This window comes from Chrysochloris asiatica, unplaced genomic scaffold, assembly GCF_000296735.1.
Source record: "Chrysochloris asiatica unplaced genomic scaffold, ChrAsi1.0 scaffold00010, whole genome shotgun sequence".
In the NCBI taxonomy this organism is placed as follows: Eukaryota; Metazoa; Chordata; class Mammalia; order Afrosoricida; family Chrysochloridae; genus Chrysochloris; species Chrysochloris asiatica.
Genome location: NW_006408528.1, coordinates 16,763,508 through 16,779,730, shown reverse-complemented (window position 1 = coordinate 16,779,730; position 16,223 = coordinate 16,763,508). Strand labels below are relative to the sequence as shown.

Genomic DNA, 16,223 nt, shown 5'->3' with positions numbered 1-16,223 from the left:
ATCCTAAGGGTTCTACTATCTCAGCTGCATGCTGAGCTGTTTTAGTAAGAAGCGATGCCACAGCAAGATACACAGTTTTATTCACCATAGTGTGCTTCTTTGTAATGTTTTATTATTTTGTAGAATATGAATTTTCTAGACAACTTGATTCAATGTATGAAAATTGAATTAAAAAATGGAACCCTTGTATTTGTGTGCTTTAGCTCTCTTTCTAATTGTCCTGAAAGATGAAACAACTTCACATTAGAGTATGTCTTAATAACAGCCAGATTCTGGATGCAAAACAATCTCTAACTGTGGAATGATATCCAACTCAGAGTCTGGGACGCAAACCTGATTTCCCAACAGTCAACAGTCACAATACAACAACCCTCAGGGCTCATGACTCACTTCATTCTTCTTGGGGAAGCTTACAGTTCTGCCAGTTTGAGCTTGTTCAATCCTGTCAGGGAAATACTCTGCCAGCATACAGGTGTCTAGATAGAGCTGAGACATTTTGTTCAATTCTATGGGTCTCAGACCACCAAATCTGTCTTAGTAACAGATTTTATCCTAAAATTTGTCTTAATATCTAATGAGGGCCAGTACCTTTAATATTTTTATTTAATGGTGATTAAGAATCTTTAGTCTAATAACTATGGAGAAATTGTACAGTCCACTAGTTAAGCTTGTAGGCTTTATAACCAGACAGTTCTAGTCAAATCTGTTGTTCATTAGGGTGTGACCAGTTCCTTATCCTGTCTAAGTATCATTTTCCTACTCTGTAACATGGAAATGATACGAACAGGGCATCCTTCATAGAACTGATGTGAGAATTAATTAGAACACACCAAGCACTTCCTAAATGTCATGATTATAACTACTTCTCACCCCCGAATATAAATTTAGATGACTTAGTGTGGCATTTATTAAAAGTTGTTACAAATTCTTTGACACTTTGTCCCATTGAGGGGACACCTATGTGCTTATTTTTTCATCTGGGTAGGTTTGTGAAGATTTGGCCATTAGAATATGCTGGAAGTAACACTGTGATTTCCGAGGGTGGGTCATAAAGTAACATGCAGTTTCTGCCTTGTCTGCTGGAGCACAGTGCCACCCTGTTAGCACTACCCCATGGCCACCATGCTAGAGTGGTCACGTGGAAGCACACTGGCTGACCACCAAATTTCACCAGATTTCAGCCATCCCTGCCAAGATGCCAGGCATTTGGGGAGAGGATCTTCCAGACCCAGTGATTCCACTGTCTAAGTCACCTGCCTCTAGCTGTTGGAGACCACCCAGCTGAATTCCCAGACGTAGTGGAGAAGACGCAAGTCATTCTTACTGTCCAAATTCCTGACCCCATGAACCCATGAGCATAAAAAAAAAGGTTATCATTTCACACGAGTAATTTTGGGGTGGTTTGTTACACAGCAGTGTTGTTGTGCTGGTGGTATATGTCATCGAGTTGATTCTGGCTCATAGAACTGCCCCAGATTTTTCTGGCTGTGATCTTTATGGAAACAGATCATTGGTCTTTCAATTAGTAGCTGAGCCTTTAACTACTGTGACATCAGGCATCTTTTCTATGCCACTTTAGAAAGCAACGTAGTTTGGGAGTCATGGTGGGATAAATGGGAAAATGTCCCTACTTCAAAATGATCAGACACAATCTTGATCTACATGTCTATTTGTCAAATATGAAGGCGCTTCAAAATGTTTGTGAAAAAGTGGAATTAAAATGTAATGGAATTTTTTCACAAACTTTTTGAAACCCCTCATTTCTAATGATTGTAAAGTTTACTTTCTTTCTAAGCTAAAAATTCTGTGTTTATCTGAAGTGCCTGCAGTAAACAGAATGCCATATGAACTCCACAGACTGGGATACTCACAAGGGAGGCACACCAACCTAGGTAGACAGCGATTCCTCTTACTTCTGTTCTTGAGAGAAATGAGGGGCAAATAAAAGCTGAAAATAAAAAAACCCTTGGTCTAAATGGGCCTCAGTGCATTCCAACCTATCAGATCAATAATGCAGAGGTTCCTAAAATCAATGGTGCTGAGGGAGATAGTTTTATCAAATGAACTTGCCTATTGCTGACTATTCTGACTTTTAAATGTAAACAAGCATATCTCTTTGTGGTAACACAATTACAGTATATTAAAGCCACCAATATAAAATATCCAAGAGATTATTTCTCTCATTTTATAAATAAGTTCATAAATTTTAGAAACGGAGGCTCAGAAAAGCAGGAAAATTCACTACAGTAAAAGAAACAATGCCTTTTACCAAGCGCCTTTCTTTTGATGTAGTAATAAACGGAAGAATAGTCGGTGAATCTCCTCTACCCAAAAGGTCTGCACCCCTGGATCAAGTTAGATCACAGGAAAGCTGCACCGAGTCTACCTCCCTATGGAAACCTTCCCATAGATTTTGTCATGAGTAAGTGTTAGAAGGGAGCCATGAGTGGCACAGTGGTTAACCGAAAAGTTGGGGGTTCGTATCTACCCAGTGGCTCTGTGGGAGAAAAGACCTAATGATCTGCTACTGTAATAATCACAGCCTGGAAAACTCTCTAGGGCAGTTCTACTCTATCACATGGGGTCAATATGAGTCAAAATCAACTCGATGTTACCTAACAACAGCAACAGGTGTTAGAAATGGTCATCTGACATGGACTGTATGGTGTTTGATCTTTCCATTAAAATATCCAAATGAATATTTTAGAGCTAGGTTCCTGGAAGAATCTTTTATTTCCTAATGAACTTTCTTTAATTATGTTATACAAGCAGTGACATTCACCTGGTTTCCCGGGGCATGGTAATGCATGTGCTGAGTGCTTATGAGTCTCCATCTTCAGGAGTCCTGAGGTGGCACTGAGCGCTAATGCGCTGCAATACAAGTTGGTTTGAACCACAAAGTCAGTGGTTCAAGTTCACCAGTCACTCCTTGGAAACCCTATACATGTTTGCTATAAGTTGTAAATGACTCGACGGCATGTAACAACAACAATCCTACTACCCAGGTCAGCATTATTGTGAAGGCTAAGTCAAGCACTATGATATAACGAAAGGCACTCTGGTTGTGTAGTGGATTACCAGCTTGGCTGCTAAACAAAAGTTCAGTAGTTAGGATCTATCAGTTGCTCTATGGGAGCAGAAGTGGCTTTCTGCTCCAGTAAAGGATTACAGCCTCAGAAATCCTGTACCGGGTCCTATGAGTTGGAACCAACCACCATGATATGACAAAGGGGGCAGTGGCGATTCAGCGGTGGACTTCTTCTCTTCCATGCAAGACTACTGGTATGGCACTGGAGGGTCAGCACTGCACTGCAAGCTACAGGGATTGGCAGTTCAAACCCACCAACAGCTCCCCGGAAGCCCTAGACAGGGTTGCTATGAGTTGGAACCGACTCAACGGCACTTATCAACAGCAACAATAACATAGAGGAAACTCAGGTTCGATTTCCAGCAATGCTTCTCAAGCTCAGCTGCTACCTGTGTTTCAGGAGAGGTTCATGTGTTGCTGTGATGCTAAATACAGATACTTAACAAGCAACTAATAACAACATGATAAGATGACAACTTTTATGGGGGGAAAATATTTTCGTCTTTTTTTTTTAAGTATTGGACCTCTTCAAACTTAGATTTCTAATAAAGTAAAAAAACTCAATGCTTTTATTTACCCTGGTCAAAAGAAATATTATCATATCTGAATATGCCTGGGTGCATGCTCCATTTATTTATTTATTTTTTAACTGTAAAAATATTTACAATGTGGCATTTGCAATTCAACATTTTTCACATGTACAAGTCAGTGATATTGATTACAGTAATCAAATTGTGCAACCATCACCAATATACGTTGCCAAATTTTCCATCATAAACAAGAACAACTCAATTCCATTTGTTCTGAATCACAACCCAAATATGCTATTTTAAGAAGAAATTGTACTACAGCTTTAGAAACCATAAACTGACTTCCATGCTACCTTCAGCCAAAGGGCTTCAGGCTAAAATCCTGAATTGCAAGAAACAAACAAAAATAAAATAATCTGATCAGACTGTGATGTTAAAGATGTACACTATGTCCCCCGTACATAAAAACTGTCACGCTTACTACAAAGGAGAGCAGAAATGTTCAGTTACAGAGGAATGAGCTTTACTTCTTCCCTTAAAAACTTTCTGCACCAAAATTATTCTAAACTCAGCTCTCTGCAGCTCAGCCAATCAAAAAGTGTTCTTTAAGCACATGGGACATACGGTTTTAATTTACAAGGGATCATCTATATTTCTTTCCCAGGGCAGCACAGAAGTTTAAAATTTAAAACTAATGCAAATGCCTTTATGCTTTGCAAAAGTTTCTCCAGAAAGTATATACTCATAATATTTCCAAGTGCATGGTAACAACTGAACTAGCTAAAGCAGAATCATGAGATAAGGTCTTTCTTTATATATGCTTCTTTTGAAAAACTGAGATTTAAGTAGTATATTTACTTATTCTAGAGGTTAATCTTTGAAATACAAGAAAATTTGGAGTAATTATTACCCAGCCTTGTGACTGGAAGTTCAATTTTTTCTTTCCCCTTTCACATCTCTTTATTTATTATTCACAAAAATGTGTTCATGAAATTTGTGTAGAAGTAATTCATGATTCATTTTTAGACTTACTGAACACACCCACTTCAAATCATTTTGGGGGTCTCACTATGTTGAAAGTATAATTGTTAACAAATTATGGGTTAATTCTCAAAGAAATAAGAAAGTTTAAGATGTTGATATGAGTTAGTTATAAGTGATAAAAGCCATGGTAATAAACCTATCTCTTTTGATAAATTGCTTTAGGGCAAGGTTAACTATTATAAAATGATGGATCATTCAAAGTGAAACTCTGTGTGAGTGTATCCAATAACTACTTCACCTATGTCAACAAAAGACTTGCGTTAGAAGAAAGGCTTCTTATAGGTTTTATTGGAGATTTGGTATGGCACTGTAGGATAAGGACTAGACTGCAAACCGCAGGGTTGGCGGCTTAAACCCACCAGTTGCTCCTTGGGAACCCTATACAGGGTTGTTGTGAGTCAGAAGCAACTTGATGGCACTTAACAACAACGAATAGGTCTTATTAAGGCACCTTGGTTGCAGTGTAGGCTAGGCATTGGGCTGCTAATCACAAGGTCAGTGGTCCAAATCCACCAAGCACTCTTTGGGAGGAAGATAAGGCTGTCTGTTCCCATAGATTTGCAGTCTCAGAAACACTATATTGCTATGAGTTGGAATCGTCTCAATGGCAGTGAGTTTTGGTATAGATTTTATTGTTGTTGTTGTTAAGTGCTATTGAGTCGGTTCCGACCCATAGCGACCCTGTATAGGGTTTCCAAAGAGCAGCTGATGAGCTTGAACCACCAACCTTGCAGCTCAAACCAACTTTGCAGTCCAGGGCATTAACCCACAGTGCCACCCCAGGATTCCACAGATTTTATTAGACTAATGCAAATCTCCAATAAGGTCATGGTGGTGATTGTGTACTATTGAGTCGGTTCTGATTCATAGCAACCTTGTATAGTTTCTGAGGGTGTAAATCTTTATGGGAATAGAAATCCTTATCATTCTCCCACAAAGTAGTTGCTGGGTTTGAGCCACTGAACCATCTTTCTCCTTGCAGTTAGCAGTCCAGTGCGTAATCCTCTATGCTACCAGGGCTTCGGCCAAAAGAGTCATTAATTGTTGTTAAGTGCCCTCAAGTCAGTTCCAACCCATAGACACCCTGTATAGGGTTTCTAAGGAGTGGCTGGTGAGCTTGAACCACTGACCTTATGGTTCAAGTAGATCTTGCAGTCTGGCGCATTAACCTGCAGTGCCACACCAGGACTCCAATAAGGTCATGTTGTTGTTGTTGTTAAGTACTGTGGAGTCGGTTCCGACTAATAGAGTATGTTTTTTTTTCCAAAACGTATCTGAACAAATCTACGTCATGGAACACTCTTGGGAGAGGTATTGTATTTCACAAAACACAATTTGGGAAATGCTCATCTAGCTCATTAGTGCTTCCCATCATCTATCTCTGTACCACATATATCCTAAGATAGAAACCCATGTTAAATACTAACACGTCATCATGATCTGCACTCAGAAACAACATTCACTTCTATCATTTTTAGGAGCAGACATGCTGTCAATGGCTACTCAGTGGTAATCCATGGACTTGGGCCCTACATAAGGCCTTCTTATGCATTTATTGGCTGTGGGATCTTAAACAAATTACTTACCTGCTTTGGGTCTCGGATTCTTTATCTATTACATGAAGATACTGTTATAAACTACCTCAAAGAATTGTAAAGTTTAAGTGAAACTACACACGTGGTTTGTTGTTGTAGTTGCCATTGAGAAGGCTGCAGACTTAATGCTTCATTTCCCATCTTCCATCGCAATCCTTTGTTGTAGATCAGTAGTCCTCTCTTCCTAGTTTGTCTTAGTTTGGAAGCTCTGCGGAAACCTGCTCGGCATCATAGCAACATGCCAGCCTCCACTGGCAGACAAAGGGGCTGTTCATGAGGTGTATTAAGCAGGAATTGAATCTGGTTTCCAATGTGGAAAGCAAGAATTCTGCCACTGAGTCACTAATATCTCATGTATAGCTAGTGTCCATTAGGCAAAACAACACCACGTACACATAACACGTACTTAAAAATATAGTCTGAACCTGTGTTATAATTGGTATTGTTCAACAAAAACAACTGAAGCTTGCCTTCCTCTCCCCAGCAACAAAACAACTCATCTAAAAGAGTTGAAGGACCTAGAGTTGTAGTTACAGCATTAACTCAATGGTTTGCATGCCTGTGTGCACTCAACCATGTCTAATTGGAACTGGATCTCTATCCCTGCTAACTACCCACATTCAATCTGACATATTCTTCTGAGGAAACGTCAGACAATTTAGAAACGACCTGATAAGACAAAATCTTTGATATAAGAACATTTTATTGAGATGTGCAGGTTGGAATCAGGTTATGCTTATAGTTTTGACCTATTTGAGATTTTTTTTTATAAAGTTCATAACAGTTCATACTTACTTAATAACTTTTGTCTGCTGATCATTGCAAACCTTTTTTAGGCCCTGAGAAAATAACATATTTTAGTATAATGTGAAAATATGCTGCTCAGATTTGTCTTGTAATATTTTGTTACCTTCCTCACCTCCTGAAAAGAACACCTTCCCTGACACTGGTTGCTATTGGTTACAGTCCTGAGATGTTACTGATTTTAATAGCTTTGCCTGTATTGAAGAAGTTTGATATATGAAATACTAAATTGATATTACAAATAAATAGAAAGTCTAGGGCTTTATTAAAGCTCTCAGAAAATAACTTTTTATTTTACAGGGATTTCTTTAAAAAAAAAAAAGAAAAAATCACGCCATAATCCGTAGAAGGGAGTCAATAGTAGAAATTGATCTAAAAAATAAAAAAAAGAACAATAATTATGAAAATCAACATAGAAAGAGTTAAAATTCAAACCAAACAAGGCCATTTAACTGGAAGCACATCCCTTAACATTTCTGGTCTGGTATTCTTATTTGTAAATTGGATAAAATAAACAAGTTTCTAGATAATGCCTCTATTTTCTTCCAGCTCCATGACCTGATATATATATATATATATATATATATATGTTTCAAATGTTTGCAGAAAAAAATGCCATTATCGTTTTATTTCATTTTTCCATGAATCTTTTGAAGACTCCTCATATATATGGATTCCTGGTATGGTGCTGTAGGATGCATGCTGTATGCAAATTGCAAGGTCAGCAGTTCAAACCCACCAGCCACTCCTTGGAAACCCTATATGGGGTTGTTATGGGACTGAGTACATGGCACTTAACAACAGCATGTTGCGTTCCAACTCATAACAACTCTAAATAGGGTTTCCTAGGAGCAGCTGGTGGGTTTGAACTACCAACCTTTTAGTTTGCAGTCCAGTGCATATCCTACAGTGCCATACCAGTAGTCCACATATGAACATACACACACACACACACACACACACACACACACACGGAGTCCTCATGGCACAGTGGTTAAGTGCTCAGCTGCTAGCAGAAAGATCAGCAATTTGGACTCACCAATAGTGGCAATGTGGGTTAATGCGCTGGACTGCGAGGTGGGTTTGAACCACAAGGTTGGTAGTTCAAGCTCACCGGTCACTCCTTGGAAACCCTGTACAGGGTTGCTATGAGTTGGAACTGACTTGACAGAACTTAACAACAACAACAACAACAATAGCTCTGTAGCAGAGAGATGTGGTCGTCTGCTCATGTAAAGATTTACAGCTTTGGAAACTCTTTGGGGCAATACTACTCGGTCCTACAGGGTCACTGTGAGTTGGAATTGACTCAGTGACAATGGGTTTGCCACTATATAGATAGGGTGATGGTGTGCCGTGTAGCTGGTTCTGAATCATACTGACCCTGTTATAGGGTTTCCAAGGAGTCGCTGGTGAGCTTGAACTCAACAGCACTTAACAGGAACATATATATGTGTGTGTGTGTGTGTGTGTGTGTGTGTGTATGTGTATATATAAGGAGCTCTGGTAGCGTAGTGGTTATGAATCGGCCTGCGAACACTAGGTCAGCAGTTCAAAACTACCAGCCGTTCTGTGGGAGAAAGATGAGGCTTTCTGCTCTCGTAAAGATTTACAGCCTCAGAAACCCTGTACAGGGTTGCTATGCATCGGAACCGACTCCACAGCACATAACAACAACAACATGTGTGTGTGTGTGTGTGTGTATATATATATATATATACACACAAATACATTTTTTTTTTTCTTTTTAGGCCTGGTGACAACTTCAAGCCTGTACTCTCAACTTCACTTTGGGGTGGAAGATAAAACAAGCTCAAGAGTTTCAACAGAAGCAGTAGAGCACTGCCTCTGTGAGGAACAGAACCGGCACTTTACCAACAGGGATATTGTGACTCTAAGGTGGGGGTAGAGATCCTGGGTATACAGTATATGCTCTACCCTCACAGGGAGGATGAGAAGGCAAAGGATTTGAAGTGGTGGTCATACTGGATGCTTAGCACAGGTGATTCTTCCTAGTACTACAACAATACATCAGAATAAATTCACTCTTCAGCCAGCCAAGTCAACTAGAATGGCCTATAGAGAAAGGAACAGAAGACAGGTAAATTTTTATGAGACAAGAGTGGGGTGATGCAGTTAATTATGTCATATGTCTTTTCAAGAGAGCCTTTGCATCTCCCACCAAACAACTTTGTTGCCTGATAGGTCTGGGTAAGAGAAAGCGGGAGAAGATGTTGATAGAATTATATGAATCAGTTATGAGGGATTATTAGCAGAGTTAATTATGAAAACGTGGAACTCTAATGTGGGTATAAAAATGAGCCATCTCAGGAGCAGTGAAGGAGGGGAGGTGGATCTCACTACCAGCAGCAAAGTGCGGAAGGAGGGAATCTCATTACCATCAAAGAAGAGCCAGGAATAGAGCGCATCATTTAGACCCTGAGATCCCTGCACACTGAACCTCCTCAGCCCAGGGACAGAACGCTTTGACCTTAGAGGAGTAACAGAGCAGCAGCAGCAGCAGAACCAGGAGCCAGAGCATGAGACACAGCAGTGGGCTTCTGAGTCCATGGGCAGGAGACTTGTTTGTAGAGTGGGATGCTTCCAGACACTTAATTGGAAGAGTTACGTTTGCTGACCCACAGAACTAGAGCCGAGTGCTTTCAGGTTGAGGGTGATGGTGGAGCGGTATGCTCTAAAATAGCTTTGTAACGTTGTCGCAACAGGGCAGAGACCAGGCCCAGGGGTTGAGGGCCAGAGAGACGTCTGCTTGTGGGCATGGCCGAGAAGCTGACTGGAAGAACTATGCCCTGAACATTTCTGACCCTGAATTGTCACTTGTTAACTTCCCTAATAAACTGAGTTTGCTGTCAGAGTTCTGTGTGGCTGTAGTGATGACTTATCCAAGCCAGCTGAATGTAGAGCACTGTGGGTGGGATGGTTGGTCCTTTTGACTTTTTACAATTGATAGAAGGACAAGTTTAGGAAAGTTCCTAAACATGGGATACCAGTCACAAGACAAATGAACATCAGGGTGGAGTTGTTGCTGTTAGGTGTCATTGAATTGGTTCCAACTTTCATAGCAACCCCATGGACAAGAGAACGAAGCACAGCCCAGTCCTGGGCCAGCCTCACAACTGTTCCCATATCTGAGCACATTGGTGCAGGCACTATGTCAGTCCATCTCACTGAGCGCTTTCCACTTTTTCACTGACCCTCTACCAAGCATGATGTCCTTCTGATAACATGTCCAAAGTACATCAGACAGTTTTGCCATCCTCCTTCTAACGAGCATTCTGACAAGAGTTAGAGAAGAAAAAGTCCATGGGAGCCCATGGGTCAGGATTCTGAAGGGGTAAAAAGAACAGGTATGAAATGTGGATGCTCAAAGGACCTCAGAGAGTACTTGTAATTCTAAACAGCCTTTTCAATATCAAAATGTTGAGTGAATGATTGCCAATGTGCACACACACAAGATAACCTACTATACATTTAGAAACTTTGTTGCTTTTTATAAAGGCAAAAAAAAAAAAAAAAAAGGAATTCAGAAATGCTTTGAACAAATACACATTAGCAAGTGCTAGACAACTAACTGGACAGACTCCTAGTGTGGTGCTGTAGGATAAGCACTAGACTACAAACAACAAACAACAAGGTCAGCAGTTCAAACTCACCAGCCACTCTTTGGAAACCCTACAGAGGATGGCTATGAGTCAGAACTGACTCACAGCATTTAACAACAGACAACTAGCTGAATGGATGACAATTGAAATCCCCCCAGAGATGCCTTAAAAGAAAGACCTTGGGTTTTGCTTTCAAATGTTCACAGCCATGAAAACCATATGAAGCAGTTCTAGTCTGCACACTTGATATCGCGAGGAGTCAGACTAGACTCAGTGATAACTAGTTCATATGTGAATATTTGAAAATAATACATGTATCTGGGCCAAATAGATGTCAGTTTAACATGTAAAGAGATTTTTCCGACACATTCTTTAGAGAGACAGGATGAGGATGAAATTCAGTATGCATTACAAGTAACACCCATCTTAAGTACTGACCTTTATGTCTAGACTAATGTTAAAGCTTTCCAGCAGTGTTGGATTGCCCAATAATCATAGGCTTATTTGTGCTTACTTACTCATCTGTAGTGAACAATTTCACACTTTTTCACTACATCCAAGATTCTGCATCTAGATATGATTGGCATCTGTCTCTTTCCAAACCCCACAGCACCTTCCTACAGATTAGTAAATAAGCCTACACTTACCCTGCTTATTGAGTAATCCACCCGTTTTCCACTGACAGCCTGCCCCAAGTTCTCTCTTTCAGTCATCCTGAAACCAATGTATAAATCTAATCCTTTACTCCTTGCTTATGTGGAGAAAGTAACTTTCAATAACTCCCTATTGTCTACAAAATTTAATATTAACCTCTTAGTATACAACAAGATTCTTTCTCCTGCTTCTCCCCAGTGTCCTAGACACATTGACATCTCCCAGCCCCCACCTCCTAGGTTCCGCAGTTAAAGCAGATTTGAGCTCCTGTTTTTTGCAGCATTCACCCCACCCCTATCCTGACTCCACATTACCTGCTTGTTTCCCTTGTGCTAAACCAGCTTTGGAGTCCTGGTGTGGCACTGAGGATTAATGCGCTGAACTGTAAGGTCAATTTGAACTGCAAGATCAATGGTTCAAGCTCACAGGCTGCTCTTCAGAAACCCTATGCAGGGATACTATGAATGGGAACCGACTTGAGGGCACTTACCAATAACAAACTCAGTTGTAAGGAACCCCAGTCTTGGTAGCATAGTAGTTACGAGCTGGACTGCTAACTACAAGATCAGTAGTTCAAATCTACCTCTATCAACTGCTCTGTAAGAGAAAGATGAGGCTTTTGGCTCCTGTAAAGACTTACAGCCTCAGAAATCCTACACTGGGTCACTATGAGTCCAGAACCAACTTGGTTGCACATCATCACCATGTAGGTGCTCAATAAATACTTATTAAAATCAATGAATGGATAAACGAATTATAGAAAAACATTAGAAAAGCGTGTCCCAGGATAGAGTTGTAATCATAGGCCAACAACTTTTTGATAACATTACTACTGGAATGGCACTTTACTGATAAAACTGAGCCACATAGCTAAAACATCATTTTTTAAAGTTCTACGAGGAGACAAGAAGAATGTAAGTCTTCCCTTATGTAAGAAGGACTGTGGTACTTGGAACTAGGAAGGGAATAGGTAGTTTGCTTCCAGACTCCAATTTTTAGAAACTCTTGTTCCTTGCCCTGCCTACCCAGGCAAAATCCTGCAGCAGCCAGGCCTGTGGAACCTAACAGGCCCGGTAGGACACTTCCAGGGGTTCCCAGCAGAAAGGTGGACGTCCTCCAGTCTTCCACAGGCCCAGAAGAGCTCCCCAAGGTTCCAGGCTACCCGCATTCGCAGCTCCTACGGAGTCACCTCAATGGTCTCTGACAGACAGTCCCAAAGAGACGCCCCACTACCTCCACATCAGGCTCTAAGTTTTATTTCCAAATTTTTAATGGATAGTCTTCCTTTGCTTTTGTGTCTGACTTGACTGAAAAGAAGAAAAAGGAGTTTGACTCATTGGTTAGAACTAGAGAGCCTCGATTCTCACTTTTCTTTATAAAGTTTCTGTTCTGTTGATTTTCTTCCCTTGGCAGGATCCCCATAACTTCTCCCTGGGGGAAATGGCGCTTCCAAAGCCCGCCAAACCCAGCCTGGGAGCTCTAGGATTTATTAGAGTAATATTTTAAACATAACCCCGGGTTCTCCTTACGTTAAAGGCATCTGTGCTCTGATGGCAGCGCTAGGTTTGTAGTTTGTAACCAGTATGGAGAGCAGGATTTTAAACCAGTAAAATGAATAAAAGAAAGAACAGCCAAATCTCGCCGCCCGCCAACTGCTAGTCATTTCCAGCAGCATATGGGACTATTCTCTTACTTGTCCTCGCCCCTTCTTCCGCAAAAGCAAAAGCAACCAAGCCTGTCCCGCTTCATAGCAACCCGGCTCTTTGTGCCTAGCAGTGCCTCAACCACAACCACTACTCCCTCCAGCTCCCGCCTCCTCCTCCTCCCGCCTGCCGCTGGCTTTCACCTACGGAGAGACGCGGCTGGTGCCCTTTGCGCCTGAAAGCTGGTGCCACGATTGGGCGACGGTCCCTGAGCCTCCCGTTCCGCGTCGGTTTCAAGGCTCCTCCCTCCTGGTGAAAGACAGACTGCGGGGCGCCTGGAAACCGGTCCGAGGGCGCGCGCGAGAGAGGAGAGGGAGCGAGTTGAGGGATTGACACAAATGGTCAGGCGGCGGCGGCGGAGAAGGAGGCGGAGGCGCAGGGGGGAGCCGAGGCCCCTGGGCTGCCCAGAGTTGTGCGCTCTACGGGGCCGTGGCCACTAGTGCGTCGCTGCCAGCGGGGAGCCAGAAAGCCGAGGGGCTGGAAGGCGGGACGCGATCTCGGCGCGTCTGAGCCACCCGGGCTCTCCCCGCCGCCCGCGCTTCATGAATCGCAAGTTTGCGCGGAGGCGGCGGCTGCGAGACACGGAGCAGGAGCCAAGGGATCGGAACGAGTGCGGCTTGGGCTCGACGGAAGGTACCAGCGCAGAGGCGATAGCGTCCGGCGCAGGGGGAGTCGCCACGGGCCGCTCCACCAACAGCTCCAGCCGAACGACGCCAAGAAAGGAGCCGAGAAAGTATGGCTGAGGAGGAGGCGCCTAAGAAGTCTCAGGCCGCCGGCGGCGGGATCTGGGAACTTTGTGCCTGGGCGCTCCCGGCCAGCCGGGCAACAGAGGGGATCAGGGACTTGAGCAGCCGCGGTCGTCCCACTGCTGACCCGCGGCGATTGGCGCGCCGGCTGTTGCTGCTGCTTTGGTTGCTGGAGGCTCCGTTGTTGCTGGGAGTCCAGGGGCAGGCAACGGGTCAGGGACCGGGCCAGGGGCCCGGGCCGGGCCAACAGCCACCACCACCGCCACCGCCACAACAACAGAGCGGGCAGCAGTATAACGGTGAGCGGGGCATCTCCATCCCGGACCATGGCTACTGCCAGCCCATCTCCATCCCGCTGTGCACGGACATCGCGTACAACCAGACGATCATGCCCAACCTGCTGGGTCACACGAACCAGGAGGACGCAGGCCTTGAGGTGCACCAGTTCTACCCGCTGGTGAAGGTCCAGTGCTCCGCCGAGCTCAAGTTCTTCCTGTGCTCCATGTACGCGCCCGTGTGCACCGTGTTGGAGCAGGCACTGCCACCTTGTCGCTCCCTGTGCGAGCGCGCGCGCCAGGGCTGCGAGGCGCTCATGAACAAGTTCGGCTTCCAGTGGCCCGACACTCTCAAGTGCGAGAAGTTCCCGGTGCACGGCGCCGGAGAGCTGTGTGTAGGCCAGAACACGTCGGACAAGGGCACCCCGACACCCTCACTGCTGCCCGAGTTCTGGACTAGCAATCCCCAGTACGGCGGCGGAGGCCACCGCAGCGGTGGCGGCGGCTTTTCCGGGGGTGCCGGCGCGTCTGAGCGAGGCAAGTTCTCCTGCCCGCGCGCCCTCAAGGTGCCCTCCTACCTCAACTACCACTTCCTGGGAGAGAAGGACTGTGGGGCGCCCTGTGAGCCCACCAAGGTATACGGGCTCATGTACTTTGGTCCAGAGGAGCTGCGCTTCTCGCGCACATGGATCGGCATCTGGTCTGTACTGTGCTGCGCCTCCACACTCTTCACGGTGCTCACGTACCTGGTGGACATGCGGCGTTTCAGCTACCCAGAGCGGCCCATCATCTTCCTGTCGGGCTGCTACACGGCAGTGGCAGTGGCCTACATCGCTGGCTTCCTGTTGGAGGACCGGGTGGTTTGTAACGACAAGTTCACTGAGGACGGGGCGCGTACGGTGGCGCAGGGCACCAAGAAGGAGGGTTGCACCATCCTCTTCATGATGCTCTACTTCTTCAGCATGGCCAGCTCCATCTGGTGGGTGATCCTGTCGCTCACGTGGTTCCTGGCAGCCGGCATGAAGTGGGGCCATGAGGCCATCGAGGCAAACTCGCAGTACTTCCACCTAGCTGCCTGGGCTGTGCCGGCCATCAAAACTATCACCATCCTGGCACTGGGCCAAGTGGACGGCGACGTGCTGAGTGGGGTGTGTTTCGTGGGGCTTAACAACGTGGACGCACTGCGCGGCTTTGTACTGGCCCCCCTCTTCGTGTACCTGTTCATAGGCACGTCCTTCCTGCTGGCTGGCTTCGTGTCGCTCTTCCGAATCCGCACCATCATGAAACACGATGGTACCAAGACCGAGAAGCTGGAAAAGCTCATGGTGCGCATCGGAGTCTTTAGCGTGCTCTACACAGTGCCAGCCACAATAGTCATTGCTTGCTACTTTTACGAGCAGGCCTTCCGGGACCAGTGGGAGCGTAGCTGGGTTGCCCAGAGTTGCAAGAGCTACGCCATCCCCTGCCCCAACTTCCAGGCGGGTGGGGGCGCCCCACCGCACCCACCCATGAGCCCCGACTTCACAGTCTTCATGATCAAATACCTTATGACACTGATTGTGGGCATCACTTCGGGCTTCTGGATCTGGTCCGGCAAAACCCTCAACTCTTGGAGGAAGTTCTACACCAGGCTCACCAACAGCAAACAGGGGGAGACCACTGTCTGAGACCCTCGGGCTCAGCTCACTACCAGTGCTCCCCACAAAGCTGGCTCCTTGGAAGCCCTTCCAAGCCTGATTTACACACTTCCACAGGCTTCTTTTACTAACAGCACCTGCAGAAGCATCTGTCCCTGGGGCAAAAGGCCCAAGGGGCCCAATTGCTGAGGCAGATGGACTGACTCTCTTGCCCTCACTCTGGTACCAGGACTATCCGCTTTTTTGATTGTAAATAGCCTGTGTAAGATTTTTGTAAGTATATTTGTATTTAAATGACAGCCAGTCACGCGTTTTTTGTTTTTTAAATTTTAATTATTTAGAGTGGTTTAATTATTTGAAGTTTTTCCTTCTTGCCCTTTTCAGAGTACTCCAGAAGGGGGTGGGGGGACGAAGCACCCCACATACACACATACACACACCCACACACATCTCCCCTTGTTCTGGCTGGGTGCTCTCCCAAGCACCTCCCTGCCATGGGTACTTTAGGAGGTCAGCCTAAGGCA

The 16,223-nt window shown here is 44.6% G+C and overlaps 1 protein-coding gene across 1 annotated transcript; it reads left to right on the top strand.

Moving 5' to 3' along the window:
- The first annotated feature begins 13,366 nt into the window (after positions 1-13,366).
- FZD1 (frizzled class receptor 1) lies at positions 13,367-15,996 on the top strand. The gene has a single exon (XM_006834306.1). It carries the CDS (start codon positions 13,777-13,779, stop codon positions 15,727-15,729), a length of 1,953 nt encoding a protein of 650 aa, XP_006834369.1. The 5' UTR covers positions 13,367-13,776; the 3' UTR covers positions 15,730-15,996.
- The last annotated feature ends 227 nt before the right edge of the window (positions 15,997-16,223 follow it).